The sequence below is a fragment of the Schistocerca gregaria genome, chromosome 8 (assembly GCF_023897955.1).
Source record: "Schistocerca gregaria isolate iqSchGreg1 chromosome 8, iqSchGreg1.2, whole genome shotgun sequence".
Classification (NCBI taxonomy): Eukaryota; Metazoa; Arthropoda; class Insecta; order Orthoptera; family Acrididae; genus Schistocerca; species Schistocerca gregaria.
In genome coordinates, this window is record NC_064927.1 from 362,330,659 (window position 1) to 362,358,122 (window position 27,464).

The 27,464-nt window shown below is 43.8% G+C and overlaps 1 protein-coding gene across 1 annotated transcript; it reads left to right on the top strand.

Annotated features, from left to right (window-relative positions):
• Positions 1-560: 560 nt before the first annotated feature.
• Positions 561-27,222, top strand: LOC126285189 (uncharacterized). The gene is made up of 3 exons (XM_049984496.1): positions 561-695; positions 15,673-16,038; positions 26,941-27,222. Exons 1-3 carry the CDS (start codon positions 561-563, stop codon positions 27,220-27,222), a joined length of 783 nt encoding a protein of 260 aa, XP_049840453.1.
• The last annotated feature ends 242 nt before the right edge of the window (positions 27,223-27,464 follow it).

Here is a 27,464-nt window from a genome sequence, read left to right on the forward strand (position 1 = left end):
AGCCGGGTTTCCTGCTTATTAGGCAGATGCTCTGACGTCGAGGCCGTGCAACTGCGACGGCAGCTGTGTCCGGATGGCTTAGTGTTCTGTGTCTCCCACTTCGCTAAGCAACACAGGCTCGAGGGTGGTGAGGGGGACACTGTGGCCAGGCCTCGGGTTTCGACCCCCGTCCGCTTTGCCCCCGAGCCCCCACCGGTCCACACACACCCCCACGAAAAAAAAAAGTGAAAACAAAAAATTAAAAAAAGTGGCCAAAGCATCCGACCAGTAAGCAGGAGGGCAGGGTTGTAATCCCGGTCCGGTTCAACTTTTTAACTTTTCCCATTGATATAAATCAATGCCCGCTAGCAGCTACATGTTGTAAATCATTTGTCTCTTGACTGATAATGCTTTCGGACATGTTCGAAAGAGCAAACACAGCAAACGTAGCTGTTGACGAGCTGAGCTGATGTACGCGAGGAGAGACAACTGCACGTGGAGCGCCTGGGGTGAGCGGCTGCGTTCGCGCGGCCTGGACTGTACCGTGTGAAGGCAGGCGAAGGGGCAGGTGTGGGCCGACAATGGCGAAGCGACTGCCACGAGGGGACGCGGCGGTGGTGGCTGGCAGCGGCCAGCGTCCGTCTGCAGAGGGCGCCACACCACACGCCAGCTCTCGTTTGCAAACAGCGCGCGTCAACAAACACGCCGCGGCGCTGGTCTGGCCGGGGCACTCATTAACATAGGCTCGGCCACTCCAGACAAGCCGGCACGCCCACCACCTCAAGTATTGCGTCGCCGCACGTGAAGCGTCGGTACGTCGCGCAACTGGACATTGCCAAAAAGCCGCCAGGCACTGCCGCAGTTAGCGGTACCTTCAAATGGGTGCAGAGTCAACATATTGTGATCAACAGTGGCATATGATGCCACACTCTCAAGGGATGGCGATAAACCTCATCATCATCATCATCTTCGCTTGGAGGATTTTGCTATTATCTGCTCCGAACTCACGAACAAACGAAAATAAGTGTAAACACCCGATTAGCCGAACATAAAAGAGACTGTCGCTTAGGGCACATCGAAAAATCGGCCGTAGCCGAGCATGTTTTTCGAGATGGGAATCACGAAATTAAATTTAAAGAGACAAACGTGCTAGCACGAACATCCCATTATCATGCGCGCAAGTACAGAGAAGCAATAGAGATTCACAAACACCATAGCAATTTTAATAGAAAAGAGGAAGTTTTAAAATTAGACAAAATATGGATGTCGACGTTGCGCAAGCAGAATGACAGTCGATTACTCTTAATCGAGAATGATGACGCCTTCCAAAGATAGGCGTACCGACGGCATCACGTGACGGATGGTGGTGCCCTCTATGCGCTCTATAAATGCTAGAGTACCTGGAGCCTCAGTGGCAGTAGCCGGACGACCTCACATGATGTCTCCCGCAGATGGAGACGAAACGTCAGGAGCAAATTTTATACATCGACCACGGCTTCTCAGCCCAGAAGTTTCAACTCAAAACAGCACCGGCCGTGGAAGCCTACATTGTATGATTAAACCACAATGTATGAAAACCATTCCCATCTTTTCCAAGGTTTTTCAGTTCAGAACCTTCGAGGGAATTCTGCGATCTGGCGTTCCCAAAAGGTTTTGTCATGAGTTTTCAAGATACTTTTGAAATTCTTCATTCATACTGACCTCCAAAGATCAATGTACCAACTGAACGAAATGTACAAGAAATAAAACTCGAAAGTATTTAGTAATGAAACTAAAAAATGCCATTCCGAGGAAAATATCTCATCAGATAGAAAATTTAGAATGTGTGGATTAAAACCCCATGTAAACATCGCTAAAATTCCTTTATTGATAACTAGTTTCAACTCAATGGCGAGCAGTCTTCAGATCTGAAATACAGAAAATTCTATAAAAGAGGTAATCACGGGGCATACATTTTATATAGAAACTTCCGTTCTATGATACATACCAACAAAAACTGTTACTTAATTCAGTGTGTATCAGCCACCAAGCACTACACATCCTGATTACGTTACACGGATAAAAGTCTTATTAACAACAATCGTATTACGCTTTTAACACATCTTCAGTGGTCACTGTAACAACAAAAGAAGCCGAAAACGAAAGGAGACAGCATCTATAACTAAAATAGTATGATGTGTTGGTGGATAACTTGTCCATTTTTCTAAAAACTGTGGAACTATAACCATTGGCATCTCACATTGATATTTTGCTCTATTCATACAAATTCAGTGCCTTTTTTCAAGGATATTATTAAAGACGTAGCAATTAAACAAATCTAAAAAACTAAGAGGAAGCAAGAGCAAGTGTTGAAGTCTTGAGAACTATTAACTCATTCATCCACATTAAAAAAGATATTATTCACTACCCCGTCGCATTCAGTTGCTGAAAATTATGGGAGAAGATAGGGACTACAAAGAAGTTAAATATCAACAATGAATCAACCTGCACCTCTCGTGACGGCAACTGAGGGGAGCTACAGCAGTCGAGGAAGTAAGAAGTAAAATTAAGTGCTAACATACCGGAGGAAGTAAGTGTATCACTACGGCAGCCGAAAATAATCGTGAAATATCATTCGTTACAATACGTTAACCTTGATAACTTTCACCTTAAGATGACGTGTAGGAAGGGTGGTGGAATCAACAATGCGAAAGAGTCGAGGACGTACCGAGCACAGTAGCAAACAGGACATCTGATGGGAGAGCGCCAGCTTCCATTGTTTCCCAGAGGGGAAGAGAGACTGCTTTCGTGAAAGTGTCGTGATGCTCATCTAGCGCCGAGATCCTGCGTTGCGTGGTTGCTGGCTCCCTACCTTTATACTAGCTCTGCTTGCTTCTGTTAAGGGTCAACATAATCCCAACACTAGCAGTCCATATCTAGCATTTACACTGAGTGTAAACATCCACAAAGGAAGATGCGAAATAACGATTATCCCGTTCATACTAAATGATATGGCTCAGTGGGAACTCTCTAGACTCACATTAGCGACGACCATGGTTCGCATCCCCGTCCGGCCACCTACTTTCAACATTTCCGTTGTTTCCGTTAGTTAAGACAAATGCTGGTATTGTTCGATTTTAAATGAACATTATCGTTATCTTTAATTACTTTCGTCGAGCTGCACTCGTGTCTTGAAGTGGCGCATCTTGATCTACATCTACAACGCTCCTCTGCAATTCATTCTTAAGTGTCTCGCAGACGGTTCTTCGAGACGCATTCAGACTCTTAGTCTACCGTTCCGCTCTCCAATAGAGCGTGAGAAAAATGGACACGTCCTTCTGTACGAGCTCTGATTTCCGAATCATTTCTCTTTATGTAGGTTTGCGACAGTAAAATATTATCACAATCAGAGGAAAAAGTGAATTAAATTTCATGGAAGGATCTCACCGCAACGAAAAAAGCCTTTGTTCTAATGATTGCCAGCGCAACTTGCTTATTATATTCGTGACACTATCTACCCTATTTCGCGATAATGCAAAACGAGCTACCCTTCTTTTAACTTTTCCGATGTCCTCCGTCAATCATATCTGATGCTGACCCAATGCTGCACAGCAGTCTTCCAGGAGAGAGTGGCAAAGGATAATGTAAACAGTCTCTTGAATAGACCTATTGCATCTTCCAAGTGTTCTGCCAATAAAACGTAGTCTTTGAATTGGCCTCCCCACAACATTATCTGTGTGATCTTCCCAATGTAGGTTGATCGTAATTGTAAATCGTAGGTATTTAGTCCACTTGATAGCCTTTAAATTTGTGTGATCTGTCGTGTAACCGAAATTTAACGGGCATATTTTGGTACTCATGTTAATGACCTCACTGTTTCCCTGACAGAGAGAAAATGGGCACTTTTTACGCCATCATTTATCATGTCTAAGTCATTTTACAATTGGTTTTGGTCTTCTGATGACGTTACTAGTCGGTAAATAACAGCATCATCTACAAAAAATCTAAGGGGGCTGCTCAGAATGTCTCCTAAATCGGTTATGTAACAGCAGAGGGCATACAACACTTTCTTAGGGAACAACGGTAATCACTCCTCTTTTACTCGATGATTTTCCGTCGATACCTAGGCAAATTCTTGGAGATATTTCTTGTTTCTCTGGGAACGTGCTTGCCGCAGTGGATACACCAGTTTTCGTGAGATCACTGAATTTAAGCGCTGTCGGGCGTGGTCGCAATTGGATGGGTGACCATCCAGACCACGATGCGCTGTTGCGAGTTTTCGGGGTGCACTCAGCCTCGTGATGGAAACTGAGGAGCTACTCGACCGAATAGTAGCAGCTTCGGTCAAGAATACCGTCTTACGACGGGGAGAGCGGTGTGCTGTCCCCACGCTCCTCCTACCCGCATCCTCCATCGAGGATGACACGGCGGTCGGATGGTCCCGATAGGCCACTCGTGGCCTGAAGACGGAGTGTTTATTTCTTGTTTCCCACTTAGAGTACAGATCGTGGTGACCTAATGGTAAGAATTGGACTCGTATTCAGAAGGGCGGCGGTTCATGTCCCCCTCCCGCAAGCCAGATGGTTTCACTAAATCGTTTGAGACAAATGTGGGATTTCCGGACGACGCTACTGGCTAGAGCCTCACGTGAAGCAAGTTCTGTCTACACCGCATCGCAGTACCACCTATTTCCTTACATGTATCTGACTCTGACAGACGCAGTTGCGTACGGTACCACATAGAGTGCTGCTACGCCAGTGCTAACCCGCGCCTACCCCGTGCAGGCAGAGGGAAAGTGCAGACGCGCTGCCGCGTCCTTGGCGCTTGTCCACCCCTGGTGCCGAGCGCGCACTCACAATGGGTCCTTACCGGAGATGGCATCGCCGGCCGCCGGAGGTCTCCGACGCCCGTATCTGCGCATCGCGACGCCGCCAGGCGGGCGACCGGAGTGGCGCAGCATGCCACGCCGGGATTATTTTCGCGAACTGGTTCCGTAACTTAAAACTACCGCGTCTGGCGCCTCGGGCGACACAACAGAACAGAAGACGGCCGCCGACCGCTGCTCGAACCGTGTCGACGGCGGGCCGTCGAGCGGTCGTTTCCACGAAGCGTGCGCTCGTCCCGGCGGTCGAGCCCGAGTGCTGGCTCACTGCATTCGCGACTGGTCTGTATCCACTGTATCACTCGTCAGCAGCCTCAACCAATCTTATCTGCACATCTTCGTCTGTCATTTTAAGCTACTGTACCCACCATTGTAGCGTTAGCTGCTGCTGCGTGCTGCTGGATAAGTATGTTAAGATACAAGTAATTATTCCAGTCATCCTTCCGACACTCAGTCGATATCGAATGAAAAGTTCGTGTATCGAACCGATTCTACCGTTAGTCGCAGTCGCACTGACTTTGAAAACAAACACTCACTAGTCACAGATGTTATAACGACCGTGAGATAGTGTTGAACAATTTGCACAAAGACGGAAAGATCAATACAGCCGACATACTCGCCTTGTGAGAAACAGAAACTATACTGATATATAAGATAACCCCACCTGCCAATTTTTAATTAGATTACATGTTTACGTAACTAGAGTGAAGATCATCTTCATATCTAAGTATATCTAAGTAGTTGTGTCACAATCAGCCTTATCTACTCAGAATCACCTGCCTAATATCGTGTAGGGACACGCGAACACGCAGAAGTAAGGTAGTACGACATGGCAGGGACTCAACTGATGTCTGAAGTAGTGCTGGAGGGAATAGACACCACGAATTCTGCAGGGCTGTCCATAAATCCTTAAGACTACGACAGAGCAGAGATCTCTTCTGAATAGCACGTTGGAAGGCATCCCAGATGTGCTCAATAATGTTGATGTCTGGGTAGTTGGGTGACTAGCGGAAGGGTTTAAACTCATAAGAGTGCTCTGTAGCAATTATGGACGCGTTGGGTGTCGCATTGTTCTGCTGGAATTCCCCTAGTCCGCCAGAATGCTCAATGGACATGAATGGATGCAGGTGGTCATCAGGATGCTAACGTACGTATCACCTGTCAGAGTCCTATCTAGACGTATCACGGGTCCTATATCACTCCAGCTGCAAACGCCCCACTCAATTAGTACAGAGCCTCCACCAGCTTCAACAGTACCCTGCTGACACGCATGGTCCATGGATTTATGAGGTTGTCTCCATAACCGTACACGTCCATCCGCTCGATACAATTGGAAACGAGACTCTTCCCACCAGGCAACAGGTTTACAGTCATCAACAGTCGATTGTCGGTGCTGAGGGGCCCAGGTGAGGCGTAACGCTTTGAGTCGTGCAGTCATCAAGAGTATACGAGTTGTTCTTCGGATCCGAAAGCCCATATCGGTGATTTTTCGTTGAATGGTTCGCACCGTGGCACTTATTGATGGCCCAGTATTGAAATCTGCAGCAAATTGAGAAAGCGTTGAACTTCTGTCATGCTGAACGATTCTCTTCATTCGTCGTTGGTCCCGTCCTTGCAGGATTTTTTTCCGGCCGCAGCGATGTCGGAGATTTGATGTTCTGTCGTGAAATGGTCGTACGGGAAAATCCCCACTTCATTCCTACCTCTGAGATGCTGAGTCCCATCGCTTGTGCACCAACATTCATACTTAATTCAATGTCGATAACCTGCCATTGTAGTAGCAGTAACGGATCTACCAACTCCACCAGACACTCGTTGTCTTATATAGGCTTTGCCGACCGCAGCGCCGTATTCGGCCTGTTTACGTATCTCTGTATTTGATTAAGCATGCCTATGCCAACCAGTTTCTTCGGCGCTTCAGTGTATACGAATACATTGCTCTTATAAACGCGGTTCTGAGCAGACAAGACAGTACTCTTGCATGTGGTCCTGAGTAGACAAAACGGGTTGCTGACGCAAGTACTTAGATCCAAAGATGCTCTAGAGTAATCGAAACATGTAGTCTGATTAAAAATGTGCATTGAGACGGAACGACAAATGAGAGTTACCTTAAACAGAAAGCGAATTAGTTCATTTTTAAGGATATCACAAGGTTTGACCGATAAAGAGACACTTCGTCACTTTGGTGTGTTTCCTTTTTCTTTTTGCGGCCGTGAGCTAGCCGTTTATGATTTTTCCAAAAGTCCTATTCTTGCGTTACAGATGTAGTAACGTCTTCCCATACACTTGGACCACTTTGGGGCAGATAAACCATACTTTCCAGTTTTAGTATGGTTCTGCAGCATGCTAATGAACCTTGAAAAGGCAGATTTTCAAATGTTGGGTCCAACAGGGTAGGAATAGCTGCCTGATCATTTACTTCGTCTAACCCGTACCTTTTCTTTTGCTCTGTCAATAAATTGTCCTTGCAGTCCTTGCCAATTGGTGAGACTGGTGTAATGCTATTAAGTTCATCTGGCGAACAACATTGGTATAATTCTGGCTATTGTAATAGCCTACTTCTGTCCAGACGATAGTCTTGTGACATATCAAAAGGCATTTATAAAGCTGTAAGTTGATTGAGTGTTTTCATCTCTACAGCAGCATGCAAATAAGTTGTCTCGTAAAAATTACAGTAATATTTCTTCCCGGGAAATCTTCCAAAAGGCGATTTTTTTCTTTTGGGATTGTGACTAATATATACATATAATTAATGAATGTGCCTATTAAACTACATAAAATAAGCAAAGAAGTAAAATATCGTATAGAGGGTGATTCAGCTGCCTTCAAATAGGGGTTTTGTGTAACCCGTAATGCCATCAGATACCACATGCAAGATTTTCAACTATTGGCCTACAGAAAATATGGAAAAGATCATTTTGTACGAGACTTAATGTAGTTAAATTTGAGACTTAATGTAGTTAAATTTTGTACTGCGATACGTTTTCACTACAGTCCGTAGTTTTCGAATTATTCTAGAAAAATGCACAAAAGCGATCTTGAAACACGTTTTCCTTGAATAACTCTGAAACCGTGTCCTCCAGAATATCCAAGTACTAAATTTAATTAAAATAAATTTTCCACAAAAAGGTTCGATTCACTTTTTACGTATGGCTAACAATTTGCACATAGCGAGCCAGAGAATATGAAAAATTTGGCATGCGGCTGATGAAGGCATTGAGGAATGCATAAAACCAATAGGTAGGGGCAGCTGAATCGTCCTTTTATTCAGTATTACTTCGTTTGCATGAAAAATTTTTTAAAAATATCTGTGTGAATAGGTATCGATGATTTTGGTGTACTCATGTGAACAGTCTTGCTGGACGACTTGAGTTCTACGCCAGATCACCCCTACAGTTCTGCAGTGGAATTGGAGTTGGAGACACGTGTTTCGTAGCCCTGTAGCTTTATGGGTTTTACCGCCTGGCTGATACAGAAAGAGAGGATGTGGAGAGCTAGGGTGGCGGGTGGAGGGGGCTGCGCACAGGTGAACCGCTCTTCTTTATTACTGATGTTTCCTCCGGAAGGTACGCAACACAGCCATACATAGAATAGCGCCGAGCTGCCTACAACTCAGGGGCAACCGAGTTAAGACTAGCCTCCAACAGAGGGCACCCAAAGCATGCACCATATTAGGCATGCAACACACGTAACTCAAATAGTTCCCAAGTAGACATCCATCCATTAAATGCGGATGTAAGCAGACATGCAGCTCCATGAGTCATTTAGTATCAACCGTACCTCAAGACAACGTCAGTAGTATGTCTATAGTTGCCACCAGGAAGACAGAGACCAACATCCTACAAGTGATGGTAGTTATTGGTCAGGGGTTTCGGTATTAGAGTAGAGACAGATGAGTTTCAGCGAACGCTGATCTACGGCCATGCACTGCCTTCATACTTAAGTTAGGTACTGTTACGTTTCTGTTAATAAACATTGATAATTGTTCCTAACATGTATTTCCATCGTTTTGGCAGAGATGTTGCGCTGCCTTATTTGGCCCTGTGACAAGGCTTTGTAGTTGCTGAATGTAAGCAAGTCACCTTAATAATAACAACTACTGTCGGTGGTAGAGGATTTTCATCCTGAAGCATATTTATCATGCCAAGAGTAGTTGGTGAATACAATAAGTATTATAATAAGCACCAAACTACAGAATTAAATTCTGAACTTTCCTGCTGTGTCTCAAGGCACATGAAACTGTTGACGGTGATCTTTGCAACAAATGGAGATGTTAAGCTCGGCATAGACGCATACTAAGTAGTAGCCTACGTGTCGACATCGGGTTTCACGTTTTTCTCCTCTATCATCGTCAACAGCGACACAGCTGTACGCTATTCGCACTTGTCACTCTCATTTACGTTGAGAACAGCTGACATACCGTGGAAATGATGCCGATTAAAGAGGAGCGAGGGAAAAGAAATAGTTTTCTCATGTCTGCATTGTTACTGCCAAAGGACATTAGCGAGCACATTAACTTTAAATATAAAATTTATTTCAATCAACGTTAAGATAAAATTTTCAGTTGGTCCAACACAGTCTTCCTTACAATATCACGTGAACAGTACGCTAGTAGGAGTTTACGACTTGTTGATGATGACAAATAAATTGTATCTAATGCACCTATCAAATAATTTACTTGATCGTTCACTGAAATAAAGTAAATATTTAAAAAGAAATAATAATAATATTGCAGTGTCAATATTTACAGCCATTCTGTCTCACCTGCTTCTTCAATACTATTTATCTCGTGATAGGAATAAGTTATACTCATCTTTTGTAACTAATCTTTATTTTTGTTTTTAATTGAGGTAACCTAGCACCAACTTCAAGTTCAGGATCAGTAGTGTTGTGCAAATGCACTGCAACCAAAACTTGTGTACTAAAAATAAATCCAGAAGTGCTTACAGAAGAAGCTAAGGAAGTACATAAGACATTGGTAGGATAAATACCAGTGAATTACGTGTGCTCTTTTTGATTAAATACAAACATTAAATTCGTTAGCAAATAACGGAAAGGAAATGTTCTTATCTATAAGTTAAGAGCCTATAAATAAAGAAAATTAGCTATTGCAGCTCTGTTGCAACTTCCCTGCAGCGTTACAGATACAAAGACCTAATTAATGGCGGACGGCCTTCTAGCGACACAATTTTGTTCCAGATTTTTATTGCCAAATAATATTTTATTCTGTAAATTATTTACAGTTATGTAAGAGTAGTGAAATTAGTCTACAAAATAAGGTGATTGTTCCTCCTAAGAAGAGATTTAAATCACCATATTAATTGTGCATGTATCATTTTTATACGAGAAATCCACTAATGATTTGAATACGTGTGAAAAGTTAAAGGCTTTTTCTCGCATCTGTAGTTCCATGAGGCAAGAATGCCCGGTCCCTTACACAAAGCAGCAGTGCACAAAATGTGTGCACTGTATTGACGAGCAAAAACATAAGTGTCGGTAGGATGTATAGACACATCTAAACGAAACGAAGATCTGATAGCTGCCTGAGAAGACGATAAAGCACCAGCGACTGGCGCGTACTGTTTTTTGTTCCAGGACTGAGGTTTCCCATAGGCCAGAGCGTGACGTTCGCGGACCACTTCCTTGCTTTGCTGGAAGTGCGTTTCAAAGACCGTGCTTCGATGCTAATTCAGACGGCTGATTATAGCCCACGCTTATTACAGCGAATCCCTGGGGAGAAGCATGGAGAATGCGGGTTTCGACGCACGCGAAAACGTGGAACGGCCGTTCCCGAGATGCCCTTGTTCGTCTTGCGAGCGCAACACTCGTGATTAATTTCCGTGACTGCATCTCATCTCCGTTCCGCCAAGGAATGTTATTCATCGGTGAATCCAGTGGAGGGGGAAAGTGGCCGAGAGCGGATTGAACACTGTTCGAGGGGCGGAGCACCGGGGCGTTGGAGGTGGGGGAGGAGTTTGCTTTCTCTGAACTGACACAAGAATCCCTTGACACTCGAACTTGTCCTGTGGTAAGTAGGTATATTGTTCATTCCGAAGTATAGCTTACGTGAAGTAGCTACCTGATGATGATGATGTCCTAGAGGAGGTGGTATGCCGTTCCCTTCGTCCGATCGTAGTGGGAATGAATGATGATGATTAATACGACACAACAACACCCGGTAATCTAGAGGTAAGGAAAATCCCTGATCGCACCGGGAATTGAACCCGGGACCCCGTGCGCGGGAAGCGAGAACGCTACCGCAAGACCACGAGATAGTATCCCACAAATGTTCGACTACGTAGGTCACTATTTCATATTTACCTTTCAGTTCAGTACCACAGTGCAACGTTTACTTCATTAAACCTGATTACCCTCATTTTCTATGTAAAATTCACCATTACTCAAGGTTGAGAAAGGTCTTAATTTCTCTTAGAATTTGCTGTACCGTAATATCTTACTTTTATTCCCTTATTCGTTTTGATATTTGTATTCCCTACTGCCACCATAACTATTATTCATTATTATTACTGTTCTTATTAGCTGTTATTATTGTTAATAATATTCGTAGTATTGTCACTTCTTAAACACTATTGGTTTTCCAGTGGGCATTAACGATGGCCCTGACGTGAACATTACAAGAATTGTCTCTGCCTTGGATACATTTATACCAGGTTGAGATCATTCTCTTAGTACCATTATTACGACGGTAATAATGTTAGTAATAATTGTTATTATTATGAGTGACATAATAGTTAACGTCATTTGTGAAAACAGCAATGCAAGAAGTTCTGAATGCGTAAAAATTAGGTCTGACACAAGAGATGGCCTTAAGGTCTTATGTCGATCAAATTACATAAACAGTCACCTTCAACGCTAAATTCACCTTTCTCAGTACACAATTTTCAAGCATTTCTAGAAATAATGGTCCGTGGTACTACTCAATGTCAACGGATGTGAATCTATACTTCAGCAGTCTTAATCGAGATGCAAAAAAGGGGCCGCTCTAGCAGGGAATAGAGAGTTAATATCGCCGCCGTAAACTTGTCATATCATGACGATGAGGTTCCATACTCTGAGAAGCGTAGGGGACGATGCGGGAGAACAGCACCGCTGTACTAGGCAAGGTCCTAGCGGAGGTGGTTTGACTTTGCCTTCCTTCCTCCTACCATAATGGGATGAATGACGATGATGATGACGACACAACAACACCCAGTCATCTCGATGCAGAGAAAATGCCTGACCGCGCCGGGAATAGAACCCGGGATCCCGTGCGCGGGAAGCACGAACGCTACCGCAAGACCACGAGCTTCTGACGAACGTATCATATAACCGTCCCCGGTTCCGAAAAGCTCACACCTTTCCCTGCTACATAACTTAATAACAAAAATAGTTTGTTATTTGTCTGTAGACAGGGAGTATCCCGAAAGGGCTTGCTAGAGGTTAAATCCAGTTTTAGTGCTTATCACTCTTTCTGTATAAATTTATATATGAGGGAAGCCTTCACTCTCTCTTGTTGTAATAATAATTGTCGTGTTGGTGTAATGCCCCATGAAAGACACCAGAATGGTTCAATGTCCTCACGATACCCTAAGTAGCAAGGAATTAAATGTTAATTATTTAAAGCGCGCCCAGAAGCATACGGCATAGATGGTGGTGACAGAATGCGGCTATTGACTGGTTCATCATATCACGTCACACTTTTTCCACACACACTCATAGCTGTTACGCAATTTTCTTCTTTTCATTTTTACATTTTACAAGAAATGAAATGGGAGTGAGTACGAATGTATGAGATGACACTGTTCTTTTCGGGTTTTAATGTGTAATCTCGAGAGACCAGGCTCCCTTGAGATGCTTCTGCCAGACGAAGGAGGCGTGCTCTTTGAACGAGAGCAGGGAACGGTTGTAAAAATCGCTAACGAAGAGGAGCTGGGGATCCAGAGACTGTTAAAGTGGAAAGTGGACCTTTCAAACAATTAACGACCGCAATAAAATTACTTCAACAGAGCAGTGCAAGGCTCAAAGTGTTATATAAAAAGGTAGATGTGTGTTCGTGCACAAGGAAAAAAGTGTCTTCCGTTGGTAATTTAAGAATGAGTCAAAGTGTTGCTGGCATTGTTTCATAAGAAGAAAGCTGTGTTTAGATTTATTTATTTGATTAGAAGTTAATGGTATACAAGTTTATGTACTAACAAAGCACCAAACAATTTGAAATCTTTGATACATTTTTCCCCTACCATTGAATTTGCACACTAAGAGTCTGATAAATTAGTGTAAGTGCGAATCAATAACAGCCGTATCTAATAAGTAAGTGTGGAGCATCATTCTTTTATGTCGTCGCTGCGAACAGGGACAGAGAATTCCATTTAGGTGCGGAAGAGAGCTACGATTGTCTCCAAGTGATTCGAACACTGCTTTTCCCTAGAGACGATTGGTAGGCCCATTAAGTAATGAGAAGAAGTATTAACAATGTATCACGTTAATAGAAAGCGACGTTTTAAATACACATAGCACCACCATCACAACCAGTCTTCTTACGTGTAGCACACCACCAAATCTATAACCACTATAATTAAAGTGCAGCTACTCACAGACGTCCAGTGTGGTCTGTAATTACCGCATGGCAGCGAAACTCGATAGATATTCTAATGCGTAAATGGGGAACTTAGTTACGCTGGAAAAAGGTTCGTTCCTATTTTGGCTGCCAGGTGAAAATATAGCGCTGTGATTGCAAGAAAAACGAATAGAAATGTTTCCGTATGTAGAGGATTACGAACTGGGCGTGGAGAGAAAATAGCAAACAAGTCAGAGACGCATAATGTAGAAGTCATTATTAACTGGAACTTACATAATTTCTTCAGTATTAGCACCAGAGATGTTGACGAGTTATTGTACAGCTCCAGATTTGTACCTGGTGGCCAAAATTGAAGCTAAAATGTTTTCATCATTTATCAGTCCCATACATCTACCAAGTTTCTCCAACACACGATACTTATAGACCACACCAATCCTCTGTGAGAAGCTGCACTTTAATTATAACCATCCAATATCACAAAAGTATATGCATAAATTTGTTTGTGTTCCACATCTACTCCAAGGCCACTGGATCGATTTCAACTATACTTTGTAAATATATATTTGCTGTGTGGATAGAGCTCTGTTTGAGTAAGAACCACTTCCTTTCATAGGGGTAGGAGTAAGAGTGATAACGCGGTGACATAGACGCATAACTCATGGACGCCAATCAAGATAAGTATGTCCTCTTTTTTGTGTAAAGGAACTGTGTGAGAGTAAGCTAGTCCTATTACGGCTTGCGATGGTGATTGGGGTGAGAAAGGGCTAACATAAAAAAATGTTATAAAATGAACTGTTAATTTTTCTTTGCTATGTTTAATTGACTTGGTACATTTTAAAAGTATGAAGAGCAGTTCGCCTCTTACTTGTGCTGTTTAGTATGTCAGTCAGATAGCGAGAATGATCACCACAGGGAGCCAATAATTTTGTCAACATGTTTCTGGTCCTATGATCGTGCCGAAAGCCTTAATACCAGCGGTAAATTTAGCATCGTCTCTGTTAACGTAACTCATCACACACACGCAAACGCACACAAACCACACAGCACTAACACCAAATGCAATTCGAACTCGCGCGCCTCACTCAGCAGAAGACGCTACGAAACAAATGAACGCCACACAGCCACAACAACACGCAATGGCAGCGAAAACTTCGCCTATGTTTTGAGTAATCGGAAAAACTGCATTGCCACTCGAACACAGTAAGCCTATTCACTTCGCCAACAACACGGGAAAGCGTACCACAACTTCAAAACTGTAAGTTACGGTAAGAAAACGTGATACAGTCTTATTTCCGTTCGTAAATGCATAACAAACAGAAAATAAATTACGTTTTGCTATTTGCAGATGACACGTTGTATATTGTGTAGCAGAACAGCTACCAAAACAAGTGGACAATAACATCATGTAAGGTATGTTACTTATGATTACACCCACTTTTCGCCAATTAAGTTATAAATGCAACTTTTACATAATGTTATAAACGACACAAATGTTAATATGTTAACAAAAAATTTACAGTTAAAATGGTTCAAATGGCTCTGAGCACTATGGGACTTATCATCTATGGTCATCAGTCCCCTAGAACTTAGAACTACTTAAACCTAACTAACCTAAGGACATCACACAACACCCAGTCATCACGAGGCAGAGAAAATCCCTGACCCCACCGGGAATCGAACCCGGGAACCCGGCTGTGGGGAAATTTACAGTTAAAAATAAAAATAGAAACCACTGACGATAGCAAAAAAGTGCTGAAACATGTATGGGTGAAACAAAAGAAAAAAAGGTGTCTTGCATAAGGCGGAACTTCTCAAATGGTTCAAATGGCTCTGAGTACTATGCGACTTAACTTCTGTGGTCATCAGCCGCCTAGAACTTAGAACTAAATAAACCTAACTAACCTAAGGACAACACAAACATCCATGCCCGAGGCAGGATTCGAACCTGCGACCGTAGCGGTCGCTCGGCTCCAGACGGTAGCGCCTAGAACCGCACGGCCACTCCGGTCGGCGCGGAACTTCTCATCCCATTTTCTTAGCAAGCAAGGAGACAACAAGAAGAACTGCACCGCAAGATGATTTTTAAGGAGTAAAACAGCTGAGAATTAGATATTTACGGGTTGCCTTATATGTGACAAATGTGTTCGGGAGAAGACGCGAGGGAAAAGGTAGTGTACGGTATACGCGGTTGTTTGTAATGATGAAAATGGCAGCAGCAGCTGTAACTAGGACGCGGTATTGGCTTTCTTGACGCCAGACTCCCCGCCACGGCCGTGTCCCGCCACGCCAGGTATTTTTGGACATCCCTCGCGGCGCGGCAGCTGGGCCGAGCTTTGTAGCGCGGACACGGGGAAGGCCCCCGGCCATTGAGGGTGCGGGCTACTGTCGCCGTGTCTGCGCCGCCGTCGCAGTCGCTGCTGCTGCGGCCGCGCAAGAAAAACCCGACGACGAGGAGGAGGCTGGGGGCTGCAGCTCGGGGATTACGGCGGCCGCACCTGAACAAACCCGCAGCTGGCCGCGGGCAGCCGCCGCCGCCGCCGCCCACGAGCGGCGCTGCGATCGCCCGGCCGACCCCCCTACCGCACCCTGGCTGTCACTCAGCGCCCTTTCTGCCCTCCGTACGGCGGGTAGGCAGCTCCTCGCGACCCTACGCGACCGCAACTGCTGGCCACCCTCGGCGCACAAAGTGGCAGGATGCTTCCTCACTTTCGAACTCTCGTAAGTAACCAAATGCTTCATAACATAGGAATTCTATTAAAGTAACAGCACAGAGAAGTTGTAAATATCAGGCTTATACTATGTATCACCTTAGAAATTCGGTAATACAGCTGATTTGATTACGATGGTCATCTTTCCCTGTGTAGGTGAGAAATTGAAATTTCGTTGAAAATTTCGTAGAATTCTTGGGATCTGTTTAGAGACGTGGAGGTCGGAGACCTGAAGAAGGCACTTCTGTCAACAGTGGAACCCCTCCTATACCCACTGGCATTTAACTGTCGTGACGTGAAGCAATAGCAACCGCTTTACCTAAGGTAGCAGAAGTCACATTCTCGACATCGTCGGCCTACGCAGTCACGCTTGTGCTGCGATCATCCCACGGAATTAACGGGCGTGCTGAAGGTTGCAGTAGGTCTATAATAGGGTCAGATATTGAATCCATCCGCTGTCCGTCATCCAGAAGCATGGCACTGAGAGAGGCACATGCGGCGACATATGGTACAAGAAGATGGCTAGAGCTGTGCACATAGCATTTCTTCACATTAAATATATCTACGTGAAATCTATAGCTGAGTGAATATTCCATTCTCTGGTAAATAATAAGTCAACGTTTAATTTAAAAAAAATTATCCATCCAAATTCATACTAATTTTTCAGACTTATGAAGCTTTGGAGAGCACTAATTATGTGATTTTTTTCGTCACAGGTTCATCAGGGATGAGTGCATGCGGCGACATGTGGTACAAGAAGATGGGTAGTGCTGTGCACATAGCAATTCTTCACTCCAAATGTATATACGTGCAACGGAGAGCTACGTGAATATTCGTATTTCGGAAGTGGTATCTCGATGTTTTCACATTTTAATAGCACACTTTACTAATCCAGATGAAACTTGCAGACTGATGATACTGTTGGAAGTACTAATCTGAACAAACCCGCGGCTGGCCGCGGGCAGCCGCCGCCGCCGCCGCCGCCCACGAGCGGCGCTGCGATCGCCCGGCCGACCCCCCTACCGCACCCTGGCTGTCACTCAGCGCCCTTTCTGCCCTCCGTACGGCGGGTAGGCAGCTCCTCGTGACCCTACGAGACCGCAACTGCTGGCCACCCTCGGCACACAATGTGGGGCGATGAGAGGCTAGCAACTCACACACCGTCCAAACTATTGCGACGTGCGGACAGATAGACAGTTTCCAAACCGCGCTGTCAGCTTTACTGCACGGTATGCGTGGGAGTAGGTATTAAAATCCATGGAGAAGAAATAAAAACTTTGAGGTTCGCCGATGACATTATAATTCTGTCAGAGACAGCAAAGGACCTGAAAGAGCAGGAGGGTATAAGATGAACATCAACAAAAGCAAAACGAGGAGTGGAATGTAGTCGAATTAAGTCGGGTGATGCTGAGGGAATTATATTAGGAAATGAGACACTTAAAGTAGTAAAGCAGTTATGCTATTTGGGTAGCAAAATAAATGATGATGGTCGAAGTAGAGAGGATATAAAATGTAGACTGGCAATGGCAAGAAAAGCATTTCTGAAGAAGAAAAATTTATTAACATCTAGTATAGATTTAAATGTCAGGAAGTCGTTTCTGAAAGTATTTCTATGGAGTGTAGCCACGTATGGAAGTGAAAATGGACGATAAATAGTTTGGATAAGAAGAGAATAGAAGCTTTCGAAATGTGGTGCTACAGAAGAATGCTGATCATTAGATGGGTAGATCACATAACTAATGAGGAGGTATTGAATAGAATTGGGGAGAAGAGGAGCATGTGGCACAACTTGACTAGAAGGGATCGGTTGATAGGACATGTCCTGAGACACCGAGGGATCACCAATTTAGTATCGGAGAACAGCGTGGAGGGTAAAAAATTGTAGAGGGAGACCAAGAGATGAATACACTGAGCAGATTCAGAAGGATGCAGGCTGCAGTAGGTACTGGGAGATGAAGAAGCTTGCACACGATAGAGTAGCATGGAGAGCTGCATCAAACCAGTCTCAGGACTGAAGACTACAACATGTGTTCGTGAAGCGGTGTCTCAACAGCATGCCAGATCCGTTAAAATAATATTTTACAATATTTATTGATGGGATGTGTTTCATGGTGTGGGTTCCTGTTGTCATGTTCTAGTTCATGAACTACGGGCCACGTATGAGTGGCCAAGTGGTCCTGACAGTCGGGATACCAGTTACTTTGGAACAAGGCAGGGCATCTCGGACATTTTCTGAGTCGTGGTCAGCTTTGTGCTCAGACGGCAAAGACTACCAAACCCATCGGTTAGTCCCTCAACCGCTAGGGGTAAAACTCAATGGAACCCGGGGCAAGTAAGGCTAGCAACCAGCTTCCCTGGTACTTTAAATATGATGCTCGCAATAAGGGGGACTATGCTCCAAACTGAACGCTGGAAGGCATAATCAGTCTTAAATGATGATGATATTGATGGAATGATGTTTGACCGTTAATTTGGCAACATACCTCTGAAGTAACACAGAAACCAGGGGTAGTTACAGAACTGAATACACTCTCCGACCCTTTCCACGGCACTGAAGCATACAAGAAACGGTTAGTCTCTATAACTGAAGCGCGTAAAAATTGTCAGCAACTAATTTCCGAGTTATCCCTCCTCCCACAAGGTAGATTGGATTATGAGATAGGACACACTAGCTGGGGATAAGACCTAGCTACATAGCGTATACGCACTAGGGAAGATAGAGCAAGATGGTGATTTCCCACCCCACCTTGTGGGGAGTAGATTAAGAGTCTTTGCACGGCTGTCTGTGTGTAGAGCCACTTACTTACCCTCTGCATGTTCTGATCCACAATAATCTTGGCACTTATTTAACCGTAGAACTTCTAAGGTGAGTTTTACTGCAAAAGGAATATATAAAACTGCTCGCAAATAATGGTGGTTGAAGACAACACAGCCAATCTTCAGTAAGTTTTTTTGTTGGTTTTGATCATCAAAAGCAGTTTTCGTGCACGCAACACTGGCAATACGTGGTTCGATTTCAGAGAAGGAAATCGATAGCCAGAGTGGAATCCAGGATGTGTGTGTGTGTGTGTGGGGGGGGGGGGGGGCGAAGGGGGGGGGGGGAAGCAGAGGGGAGAGAGAGAGAGTGGCATCAGAACATTCTCTGCAGGAGATCAAAACCGTACATTCTCTTCAGACAATTTGACACCCGTTGCAGACTGGTCTTAGCTTGTGACGAGATGCGTAAGTTATTTTCTGAAATCTTGACGTAGAACAAAAATTCGCAACAAAAAACTCTCAACACTAGAGGTAAATTTTCACGTATCGTATCACTAAACAAAAAAGTAATAGAGGACGAAATTAATGTAAGTGACTGTTCACTGATAATGTCAGTCGCTAACACAATAACAAAACGCGGTATAGACAACAACCAGATTAAACGATAAGTTCTTTAATGTCACCAACATTGCCACATCAAAATATCGAAAAAGCTATTTTCTTCAGCCAGATATCCCCCTTTTGACAGAACATCCCCTGTCACAAACACACACACAGCTACATAAAAAAATAAACGAACATGTAACCGCATACAGACACCACAACGCAAACAGAAGACGATCGGAAAACACACATCAACAGTTCACAACGTTGTGAACAGGAAAACCCACACAAACAGCACACGCAGAAAAAATACACAGTGAAAGTGAGGTATTTAACTGAATTGTGCTCAAAAACATCAAAACTCTTGCGTAGGTAGGACAGCAAGGTACCATTCAAGAGCGACGCGTAGGTGGTGGCAAGGTCCAAATGGCTCAAATGGCTCTGAGCACTCTGGGATTTAACATCTGAGGTCATCAGTACCGTCGAACTTAGAACTACTTAAACCTAACTAACCTAAGGACATCACACACATCTGTGACCAAGGGAGGATTCGAACCTGTGACCGTAGCGGTCGCGCGGTACCAGACTTAGGCACCTAGAATCGCTCGGCCACACCGGCCGGCGGCAAGATCCAAAAGATCGTTAGTAGAACCAAACAGTAATTTAATCACACTAAACTTACGCTCCAAAAGGTTGTCTCTCAGCTAGAAATTAGATAATAACGAAAAAGCTGTAACATGGCAACACGTGTGGAAAAAATTGTTATATAGACGCAACAAACTTATATTACAGGCCACTGAGCATTACACAGTAACGAACATAGATAATTGGACAAACTGTCCGACCGTTAACATTGTAATACGAGGGTCATTCAATAATTAAACAGACAAATTGGTCTGGGGAAAAAAACTGTTAGTAGGGCACCTTTGGTACCTTTATGGATTCAAGTTGGCATCCATGGGATGAGCCCTTATCAGCTGATGTATCGACATTCTTTTGTTTATAACCTCAAAAATAAATTTCTAGGTGGCGAGTCCGCTTGAATCTTCCACATTGGTTGAACAATGTTGCGTTATTCGTTTTTACTTGCTGAAGGTGAGAAACCAGTAAATATATACTGTAGAATGTCTAAAGTTTACGGTGAAGGTCGTGTGAATAGTGCAAATTTTTACAAGCCGGTAGAAAAGTTCAAAAATGGTCGCGACTCAGTGACTGACGAACACCGTTCTGGCCAACCAGTTGTAGTTTCAGCTCCCTCACTTGAAAGTCTAATTGGTGGCATTATTCGTGCAGATCGCAATTTGACTGTGGAAATGACAGTTGATAAGGTTCAAGTTAGTACTGATACAGTTCATGACATTATCTGTAACAAACTGAAGCACCACAAAAAATATGCAAGACGGGTCCAAAAAGAGCTGACGGGGCTACACAAGATAACTAGTTTGAGAGCGTGCACAGAGCTAAGGAAACGTTATGAAAGGGAAGGTGAGCACTTCCCCAAAAAAATTTTAACTCGTGATGAAACTTGGGTTCACTATTACCGGCCAGAATCAAAAAGACAAAGCATGAAGCGGTAGCACGCCAACTCACCTGTCAAGAAAACATTCAAAACCCAAGCATCAGCAGGAAAAGTCATGTCGACGGTGTTTCGGGATGCTGAAGGTCCATTTTTTTGTGGTTGTCTACGTCGTCGATCTTAGAGCAGAGGTGTGATTCTCCAGCTAGACAACGCAACGCACGTCCTCATATTGCTCAACTAACCCGGGAAACTATCGACAAAATGGACTGGAAAGTACTACCTCATCCCCCTTACAGTCCTGATTTGGCACCTAGTGACTTCCATGTGTTTGGTGCACTGAAGGAGGCAATACGTTACAAGACGTTCCAGGACAATGAGGACGTGAAAAAGTTTGCGGGAAATTGGTTCAGACATGAAGATAAAGAGTTCTTTGTAGCCGGAATAGAATATCTTGTAGCAAGTGCATAAATGTTCAAGGGGATTATGTTGAAAAGTAGAAAAAGTATTGTTTTGTAAAAATAAACACTTTTTTCTACAGACCAATTTGTCTCTTTATTTATTGAATAACCCTCGTAGATCTAAATCTCTCTTTAATAGAAGAACTGTATGTGAGATGAAATATCCGGGTTACCGGCCACAAAAAACACAACAATACGTTATTGTATATCATTTTATTACTTACTTATAAACGCTGTAATTTCCAAATTTCAATTTGCAATCTCTAGTCCCCTACCTATAAGAAGGCATTATCTATACACGATCAAATATTCGTTCCCAAATATTTAAGGATGAGTATTGGTCATTACGCTTGCAGATTTATCAGAGCGGATATTTTCTGTCAAATTGTATTAGTGGAAGACTAGAATTTGTTTGTAAGATCAGAAATTTGGTATTTGCCTACAGAGAATTAAAAGTAATCCCCGAACCACGTTACTGCAACACGAAAATTTTTTTCGCATGCTTATTACGAAAAGTGGACCACTGAAAAAAAAGTAAGTAAATTATTATAAAATAAAAAGTCATAAAATTACGACAGTGTGGTGTGCGCTTTGTAAGTGTCAGTTTTCCCAAATACTGTTGCGTACGAACGTAAAAAAATGCTATTTATACGTAAGAAAGACGAAACAATCACCCGAAAAATTATTGAAACACTTAATACTTGCATTTACTTATGTTTCTGTTCTAATTACACGTTCTTGAAAAAGACAATGCCACTAATGCAAACAATAAGCTATCACTATGTAGTGAATGAGCCTTAATTATCAGGTTGCGACAAGTTGCACGAAAGAACTACAACCTGTTGTTGAGCTGAGGCACCTAATGGCACACGGCAATGTACTACAGCGTCATTTCGAACGGAGATGGCCTAGGCTAACGTCTTAACGAATCAAATGAACTGCTTGTTCTACGTATTACTTCTCCATAAATATTTCGCGGGACTGCATTTATGTTCGAAAATGTTGCTCCTCTGAGCCACAGTATAAGTAGCGAACGCATTCAGAGCGCCGTGTCTTCTAAATAATGCAACAAGTGTGTGCGTGTCGCAGGAAACGAATGATAGCATTAGCTGGGCCATGGTATACGTGTACAAGCAGCCTCTGGCGGCCGTGCATTCAGACACTTAGAGGAATTGCATGTAAGGCCTTTAACAGCGTGTGCGTGGATCTCTCGAATCCATCGCGTGTAGGCTAATAGTGTGCTAGATTACGTGATTTTATGTCCTTGCTGTGCGTCTCTCAGATATGGTATCTGTCCCTACGCAGGCAGAATATACGTCACTTTCATGCTCTATCGAAACGTCACAGTTCAAGGTTGGTATACTAGTCTTATTATGACTGCACGAGCGAAATAAACAATAAACTCGCAACTTTGCAGATACACCCACAGCTCTGCAATACTTACTGAAATTATATAAATAACTGACGTACCCATGTACCAGGGATTCCTTTAATTTCAGCCAACGATAAAATGTCCCTATTTCATTTTATTAGAGAAATAAGAGAGTATTTTCATGAGATCTAATACTATTGCATCTGTTCTGTAACAGAATTACTCACTTATTTCCGTTCTTCGTAGAAGCAGCGAGTAAGTAAACATTTAAGTAGATTGTACTCAAGTCTACGGTGTAGTGAAGCTTCATGCCTCTTTCGTTATGTTAACATAACTGTGTCGCACTACCTGACTTCCCTTTCACGCTTCCACCTCTCCGGTTTATACTTGCAACTGCAAGCATTCCCAAAAATTACATCGCTGCACTTTTGAGCTACCGAACGCTGTTTAAAGTGGAACATTTAACAAGAAACCATAATATCCCTCAGTGTCTCGATAGATCGAAGAATTTGCTAGCATTAATCTTATAGCGAAACACAGTGCCATTTATTTATAGTATCATTCTGGGTCACCTGCTTTGATGTCTTGAATCTTATAAGAAATGATACTGGTATCCATGTTAGGTGGGGCGGTATCTACAGTGTAGCAATTGAAACTAAGAAAGAAAGATTTGACTTTAGTTTCATATGTGTTCTTTCAATTTATTTGTTGCACTATTTTGTGAAACCACTGTAAAAAATATGTTCAAGAAGTAAAATGAACAAGGGAACCGTCGAACCTCTTTACGTAACTATTACCGCTCGGACTGAAGATAATTAATACTTCAAATGGCTCTGAGCACTATGCGACTTAACTTCTGAGGTCATCAGTCGCCTAGAACTTAGAACCAATTAAACCTAACTAACCTAAGGACAACACACACATCCATGCAGGATTCGAACCTGCGACCGTAGCGGTCGCTCGGATCCAGGCTGTAGCGCCTAGAACCGCACGGCCACTCCAGCCGGCAGATAATTAATGCCCCAACAGCAACACTCCTGGCAAAAACAATGTGACTAATACGGCTACACTCTATTTGTGCGCAATAAAATTACATTTAGGTAACAGCATTTGATCTACAAGTGACTTACGCACTATTTACCGAACAGCGGAAAACAGGTCATCGTCTTGAAATAATATTGAGGTACACTGGAGGCCATGGGTTGTAAATCCGTTGACCATCTTAGGCATGGATTGTAAAAATACTGTTTCTGTGTGCATCGTTTAAAGAAGCGAGAAATATTACTAGACATACTAATGGGTGTGTATCAGGAATACACTTGATAGAAGTAAGGTATAACATTAATGTCTGAGTAGATGTAAGGTGAAAATAGGTTACACACTATTATGTTAGAAATCAACACGGTATCTTTGCACGGAGTAAGACACATGAAAACATTTCCCGAGCTATCCATGACAGAGATATGCAAAGCATCTAACTAAAAACGGGAGAATGATAGAAAATATAAACAAGATTCCTCACGTCGGCGAGAGCGCCCTTACGCTGTGACAAGTTTCAGAAAGTTCCACCAGCTCTTTGGTATTGAGCCTTCAGTTTAGTGCAGATATGAGCTTTTACTACGACGGAAGGCAAAAACAAAGGAGCTCCTACACAGCCATCGCAAACTGAAGATATTTTCGGAATACATAAACTAGTAGCAACAGCCTTCTTCCTCTCGCACAGACTCCGGTGCAGTACAAAAGCGTGTGTGCAGGAAACTTTTCTGTAAATGCCACTGGAATGACAAACTAAGTTTTTGTTTAACATACCGTACAAGGTCAGCAGCTACGCTCCTTTTCTTATAAGATAACAGTTGTGAGTAAATGGAGTAGATGGCGAACCACATAATGAGAGAGTAGATGGTAGGAATATGCAACATAGTATATGATGAAGTTAAAAACAAAGAATAGAGTGAAGAATGTAGAGTGTCAGAAGACAGATATGACCATGCTGTCTCCGTGTCCTGGCACGCAGCTGTATGCTCTCTACTTTTCATAAGAAGTAAATAAATATTCCTGTCCAGTGGATCCACATCACCGCAAAAGCTACGTGAGAGTGCTGTGTCATAGGCGTATCTTTCGAATCACGATAGCATATCTAGCTCTCTAAATAAGGTAGAGCTGTCATGGATTTTTCTATTGTAGGCGGTATGCTCTTGCCGTCCTCCAAAATCGAAACTGAATTGTCCAACTAGTTATAAGGCAACCACAGTGCGACTTGGTATTATTCACATTAAGAAACTATTACCAGAGGCGAAAACAGGAAGGCTTAACAGAGGACTTTTGGTTATGAAGCCCGACTTTCACTTAGCCACAAAGATCTACCCGTATGGTTAATCTGTTCTAATTATGTACAAAGTGTCACATTTTCCTGCAAACGCCTGACACGAATAAATAGAAACAGTTAAGTGAGGAAGGAATATCACAGCGGAAATTAATGCTTCAGAACCACAGTACAATCGGATTACAGGAAGGGTGGAGACAGAAACTGACCACGTCCTTCGCAAGACAACCACCCTAGAGTTAAGCAATTTAATGAAACCAAAGAAAACCTAATTATGCGAAGCCGGACGATGATCTGAACTACCGTCTTCCAGAATGAGATCCCAGCCTGCTGCCCAAGGGGTTCGATTTCCGGCGGGGTCAGGGATTTTCTCTGCCTCGTGATGACTGGGTGTTGCGTGATGTCCTTAGGTTAGTTAAGTTTAAGTAGTTCTAAGATCTAAAGGACTGATGACGATAGCTGTTAAGTCCCATAGTGCTCAGAGCCTTTTTTTTTTTTTTTTTTTTTTTTTTTTTTTTTTTTTTTTTCCTGCACACGTCGCCACCTCTTTCGAAACCATTTATTACTTCTCCTGTACATGTACATTTCAGGTTTCATATAAGATCTTAGGTCATGTTTTATATTCATTGTTGCTGAAATCAATCGTAATTACAAGTTTACTGTAAACAGTTACAATTTGTTCTGTTTCTATCACGCATTTCAAATACCTCTCTCCCCCTCCCAGCGTCCTTCCCTGCCTCCCTCCCCCCTCTCTCTCTCTTGTTCTCTCTCACTCTCCCTTTCACTCCTTTCTTTGCAGGCAAAGAAATTTCAGAGCTTGGTTTGAGGCTTAAACATCTGAAACTTGTAATTGAAATAAAATAAATTGTCGCTGCTAACAGTCTCCATAGTTTAGCAGGAAGATTGAGGGGTCTTCAATGCATGTGTCAAATGCATACGTCAGTGAAACTGTGAGGACTCGGCTTTGGTTCCAAATACCGCCAGGTATTTTTTTTTTCCTTGGTGGGAGTACTGGAGCGGGATGCACTCAGCCTAGTAATGTCAACTGAGGAGCTACTTAAATAATAACTAGTGGCCCTAGCGTCTAGAAAGCCAACAACGGTCCGGACAGTGGTGTGATGAAAATGGTTCAAATGGCTCTGAGCACTATGGGACTTAACATCTGAGGTCATCAATCCCCTAGAACGTAGAACAACTTAAACCTAACTAACCTAAGGGCATCACACACATCCATGATTCACGAGGCAGTATTCGAACCTGCGGCCGTACTGGTCCCGCGGTTCCGGACTGAAGCGCCTAGAACCGCTCGGCCACATCAGCCGGCAGTGGTGTGCTGACCAAGCGTCCCTCCATACCACATGGAAATGACGCCATTGGCAGAAGATGACACAGCGTCCGATAGGTTCCGATTGGCCCATCAGGACCAGAACAGGGAGCTTAGCTTGTGGTAACAGAAGACTTTAAGCTGTAAAGCGTACATCAGTCAGTCGCAAATGATGTTTATTGCATGTCTAGATTACGGTCACTCTGTGGCCATCTTCAGTGCAGTAAATGTAAGTTAAAACATTAAAAACACTTTTACATGAACATAGTCCCAACTGGACTACTTGTCTCAGAGGCTGACTTCACACTCACTAACCTGAAAAATGCTTTACTCTCAGCTGAGCTTTTTTATGTGACACAGAGGTCGGAGATGAGGTGGAACCGTGGGTAAGCAAGGTCTAGTACCGAAACCTCTTCAAACTTTATGAGGTTCGGTCAGATTTCAAGTGGTTTGGGCCGCAGAGACGCGAGTCTGACCAGGAGGCCGCCCTCGGAGGTCACCGTCTCCCCCTGGAGAGTGCGGCGGCCCCTGGGGCGTCCGGCCCGGCGCTGGCCAGGTCTGGAAGACGGCACGGGACGGGCGTGGGTGGACGGCCGGGCTTTTTGTGTGAGCGCAGAGGGCGCGCGCTGTCAGCGAGCGCCTCGCCCAGCGCCCGGGGACTTTTTGTGGGCGAGCGGCCGCGGTTGGCGAGGAGCGAGGAGCGAGCCTGCGCACCGACGGCTATTTTCGTGCATCGGAATTAATAAAAGCTGCGATGGCAGCGCGCGATAGCGAGACAATAGCTGAGCGCCGCCGAGTCCGGTGCGGCCAACCTCCGGCGGAGTCGTGGGGGCCGGCCGGCGAGAACTGAACTCTCCTCTCCCACCCTGGCGGCGGCGACGACGCGTGGGACGTGGAGTCCTGCAGACATCTGCAGGCCGACAGACAGGGATCGAGTCTGGTGGCCGAACCAGAGCAGCTGTGCTGCGCTGTCAGCAGAGAGACC